This window comes from Fukomys damarensis, unplaced genomic scaffold, assembly GCF_012274545.1.
Source record: "Fukomys damarensis isolate Sample0158 unplaced genomic scaffold, DMR_v1.0_HiC HiC_scaffold_21, whole genome shotgun sequence".
NCBI classification, from domain to species: Eukaryota; Metazoa; Chordata; class Mammalia; order Rodentia; family Bathyergidae; genus Fukomys; species Fukomys damarensis.
Window position 1 is genome coordinate 7,132,626 of NW_022900933.1, and position 4,925 is coordinate 7,137,550.

Here is a 4,925-nt window from a genome sequence, read left to right on the forward strand (position 1 = left end):
TTTTTTTTTTTTTTTTTTTTTTTTTTGGTTTTTTGAGACAGGGTCTCACTATGTAGTTGAGACTGACCTGGACCTCACTATGTAGCCCAGGCTGGTCTCAAACTCACAGTGATCCTCCTGCCTCAGCCTCCCGAGGGCTGGCATTACAGGCGTGCGCCACCACGCCCGGCTAAAATGTGCTTTTAAAGCATGCAGAAACTGACTAATAATGCCATTCAGATATTACTTTGCTGAAAGGCCCCTATCAAGAGTGGCCCATGGACCTCAGCCCTGTTCTACAGCTTCATCGGCCCAGCTGAGCCTTGGCCCGCTACACACAGGAGTCGCAGCGCACCCGATGCTGACTGCCGCACTCTGTGAACAAATGCAACACCACACAGCCCCGTTCTTCGTACAGTTACTCACACCTATCACTGGTTTTGAATCCTCTTCTAATTATTTATATTTTCGCATCTTTACATTCTTATGTTAGAGATAAATGGCTGAGGATCATTTGCAGAATCCATTGTTTACCAAAGTGATCTAGAACCATGTATTGCTAGTATACGAATGTGAAAAAATTATATATAAAATATTTATTATATAATATATACATACATATACACACACGCGCGCGCACACACACACTCAAAATTAGTATAGTGGATACACATTGGAATGGAAACAAGAAAACTAATGCAAACAAATCCCCAGGATGTTTAGGGAACAAGTGGAAGTTGGGATTTGACAGACGATGCCCTTCCGTGCTTTTTTCTCTTTTCTAGGAAAGCTCCTCATAGCTTTGTCTCTTTTGTGTTTAAGATCGGAGCACAGTGCTACTTGGAGTGCTCAGCCCTGACTCAGAAAGGTCTTAAAGCAGTTTTTGATGAAGCAATCCTCACCATTTTCCACCCCAAGAAAAAGAAAAAGTGCTGCTCCGGTTGTCACCGCTGCTGCTCAGTTATCTGAGGTTTCTCCAGCACCGCTCTCCACTCCAGCTCGGGAGAGGACAGCAGGCAACCTCTCCCACCAGCTCCAGCCAGAAAGGAGGGCCCAACAGAGAGGAAGTCCCGCCCTGCCCGTGAGCTCTCTGGAGCAGCCTGCTAGCCCGCCAACTGCCACCTCCCCCTGCCATCCCGAAGCAGCCACACTGCACGTGCAACCAGAATGCTGAACCTGGATCTCAAACAGGCCCGCTGCTGAGAATGCGGGAAACAAAGGCCAAGGCCACCTTGCATTTTACAGCTCCCCTCCCACGAGCGCAGAACTGATGGAGATCATCACAGCAAAACCGAAAGAGGAACTTGGTTCCTGCGTTGGTAGCCTTACTTCATGTCTTTTGCAAAACTTAGGAACGCAATACTAATCTCTTTTCCTGAAACTGCTGTTTTCACCCATGTGTCTTACATATATTTGTGTTATTTCAAGAAATCTCCAATTGACTCAGGTCTTACAAATCCATACCAAAGTAGCCTAAAGACAAGGTGATTCATGATCATTTCAATTTTGGGCAGGTGTCTGCCAAATTTATGGGAACCAACATATACCTCTGAACGCCTAATTACAAGATACAAGAATACTTTTAAGCTTTTGGAAATTTACAAAGCCATAATTTTTTAGCCTGGTTTAAAAAAAAAAAAAGCACCATCTGAATTATTACTGGTCCACATTTTTTGGCCAAAGATTCACTCTACAAATGCTTACACTGTAGATAGGCTGCTTTTTTCATATCATATTGCCAAAGCTAATTAAAAATGAACTGTATTTAAGAAAGTAGCATTTCTGCTTTTCATCCAAATTGACTGGGGAAGAAAATGGCAGCACCTGTGTTTTAAAATATTCTTCATTCAGCAGACTGGACTCTCCTGCTTCCTCCCTCCCCGTGCAGCCCTTTCCCTTTCTTGGTTTTATACTTTCTCCCATGCCCTATTCCTTTTGTTTCCCCCAATACAATCACAACCTGACCTAAAAGAAAGATCTGGGCATTGGATGTGAAAAGGAAAACGTTTCACAGTACTCACAAATCAGGCAAAGTGCCTCCATTTTTGAACTTGCTTCGACAAAAAGTGCTTCTCAGCTTGCCCCATGTAAGTTCCCATTCTAAAGGGAACTGGCCTTCCTGCTCATTCTCCCAAATATCTGTGTAGGAACTCCCTTCGCAGGTGTCAAGCTCTGGGCTCATTTCCAGAACAATGCACTACATACAATATGGAGCTGGCCCTAGGAAAGTCAAAGCCCCGATTACTTACCCTTTCTATATGAAAATTCCTTTTATTCTATTGCATAAGTGAAGCTTATCTTTACATGTACAATTACGCCAAGTTTTTCCAGAGTCAAGCTCCCCCTAATGAAGAGACCACTCTCTCTAGTCCCTTCTACTCATAGAGGAGCCACGTAATAAAAGAACTGTATGCTATGGGTCTTTTCTCTTAAGACCTTCTATAAGAACTCTTCAGTCTTTGGGATTCTATTCATTTAGAATTTCTAAAATGTGTTTTCCTTTCTCCCATATTTCAAGTACTATTGCCCTTCTCATCTAACTGATAAACAGTTTTCAAACACACACACACACACACACACACACGTACACAAGCGTGCGCGCGTAAAGGAAACAGGAGTTTTGTTAAGTCAAAGTTTGACATTTAGTGAAAACAAAGACTTTCTGCATTTGTACATGGAAGTCAACCGTGTATGAACAATAACTTTGCATAGGTTATGAATTTCTCCTTTATAAGTAATAATGAGCATTTAGCCCTGTAATAAAGGAAGCGCTGTTAGCCAGTTTTGTTGCATCATTGCATAGTTATATCTTGCTGAAGAGCCACTCCTCACTTCTCATTGATGTGGATGAAAAATGGAAAGCAGTATGTTGGCTCCACCAAGAAAAATGTTCCAGATGTGTGCATTCAACCGGCAAGTAGCACCTAGGTCATCACCTCCTAATGGGCCACTAGGATTAACTTGTTCGTGGTGGGAAGATCACTCTCTCGCCTAGAACCAAAACCTGTACAGAGACCATTAGTGTCTGAACAGAGCAGACTCCAAGAGGTCGTAGGGGCTAATTACAAAGTAAAATCATGTAGAACAAAGCAATGTAAATGAGTTCATGTCATTCCAGCACATTAATAATTCACTCCCTGTCTTATGGCAAGATCTAGTTCATTTCATTAAAAAGTGTTTTCTGCCATAAGGTTGAATAAAAGTGTTCTGAAATTAAAAATAAAAAGGCATAGAAATCTAAGAAGGATCCTTTAATGGTCCATACAATGAGCAGTCACGTGAGGGTAAAATCTTCACTTTGCAGATTTAGAAAAGGTATCAGAAACTATGGTCCAATCTTCATTGTACACTTGAGAAACTCAGCCTCCATGGGCTAAGAGAGGTGCTGAGGAAGATTTGGGCAGATCTCAGCTTTTCTGCTCAGTGCCTTCCAACCCCATACTGTAAGTTCTTCATGTTTACACATATTAACCTGGAGTTTTGTAGGTATACTGCTGAAGATCCAGTGTTTATCCTACAGATCTCAGCCACATTTTTAGCATATAAATTCATGTAGCCATCCCACTATAAATAAGGTAATCTATCAAACTAGCAATAAACTGGACTACAGAGCAATGTAATCCCAAGCTCATGACTCAGTCAAGTGGCTAGTTTGACCAATATTCTTTTTTCATTCAGATGATCGGTCACTGAATAGAATAAGTGGATGCCCTGGACGATTTTGGAAGCATAAAAGGACTAAGACACAAGTCAAAGCCACAGCCATAATTAGAAATGTGGGCTGATTTTTGCCAAGAACAATTAGATTCGAAGAACAATTACTGAAAGCAATAACTATTGCTGCTCTAAACCGGAGGTGCTAGGTTGGAAACTCAAAACCTAAGCCGTATATGTATGACAGGAGAGGGCTTTGGTGCTGAGACTTCAATGACAATGTTTCTGATAATGACATGCAAAGAGCCATTTGAAAGATTTCTGGTCCATCAGAGAAGTACTAAAGGAAGGGGACGTAGCCATAGACAGTTTTCATTTGAATCACCAAGCATAACATGAATACATGCCTGACAATTCTCCTGGAGAATTGTTAGCGTCTGCCTGCTCTCTAGAAATGGACAAGAAAGGAAGGCTGCTGCTGAGAGAATGCCATGATCAGCAGCACAAATCACTAGATTATCTCGCCTTGTGATTTGCTACAAACGAACAGCGTCCTGAACAAAGCTCTTTGGGTCTTTAGCAACAGGGATGGAAGAGTCATCCTCTCACCTACTCTGTTCGTATACAGCAGGAAGCCAAAGGAAACTTTCCAAGAAATACGAGCGAATCGGTAACTTTGAAAGTTTCCTTGAGCGTGAACATGACTTAAAACCTGGAAAGGATGATTTGGAGGTATCCAGAAAGATCATTATTTGGATGCATGGTATTTATTCATCTTCAGTGGGATAGTTCCAGACAGAAAGGTTGCATCTAATACGCACAAATACAATAACAGAATGCAAAAATGTAAGATAAAGCAATCAGTCGCAGTGTTTCAATAGTCAGCAAAGGCCAGGAAGGAAATCAGAGCACCAGGCTCTCTGCTTAGTTTCACTTCAGCCATCAGAAGCTCACCCACGCTCTCTGGGGACCTCTCTGAGTCAGGGAAAGAAAGAATCTGAGGGGGTCTGGTTCATCTGTGAAATGGTGGGATGCAAGTTCAACAACTGTTGTCAGCTTGGAAATTCCACTAACAGGAAATGAGAGTAAAAGTCGCATGATTAATCTTGGTTGCAATCTATTTTTTTTTTCTTCCTCCTTGGAGGATGTTATGTAAGAAAGAAAACAAAACTAAGGTTGCTTTGTTGTGTGTTTTTTAAATGTGTTCCATCCTGGTGGTTTCATTTTATTCTATGAGTTCTGTAATAACTTAGAAACTTCTGAAGCCACAGCTAGAGTTTTTTTTTTTTTTT

General features: G+C 41.6%; 1 protein-coding gene across 2 annotated transcripts in view; it reads left to right on the forward strand.

Annotated features, from left to right (window-relative positions):
• Positions 1-4,723, forward strand: part of Rhoj (ras homolog family member J) — a 92,831-nt gene extending 88,108 nt beyond the window's left edge. For both annotated transcript variants that reach the window (XM_010638759.3, XM_010638758.3), the window contains exon 5: positions 802-4,723. In XM_010638759.3, coding sequence (XP_010637061.1) covers positions 802-948 — 147 coding nt within the window. In that variant the 3' untranslated portion in view covers positions 949-4,723. The remainder of the gene's footprint in view (positions 1-801) is intronic.
• Positions 4,724-4,925: the final 202 nt, after the last annotated feature.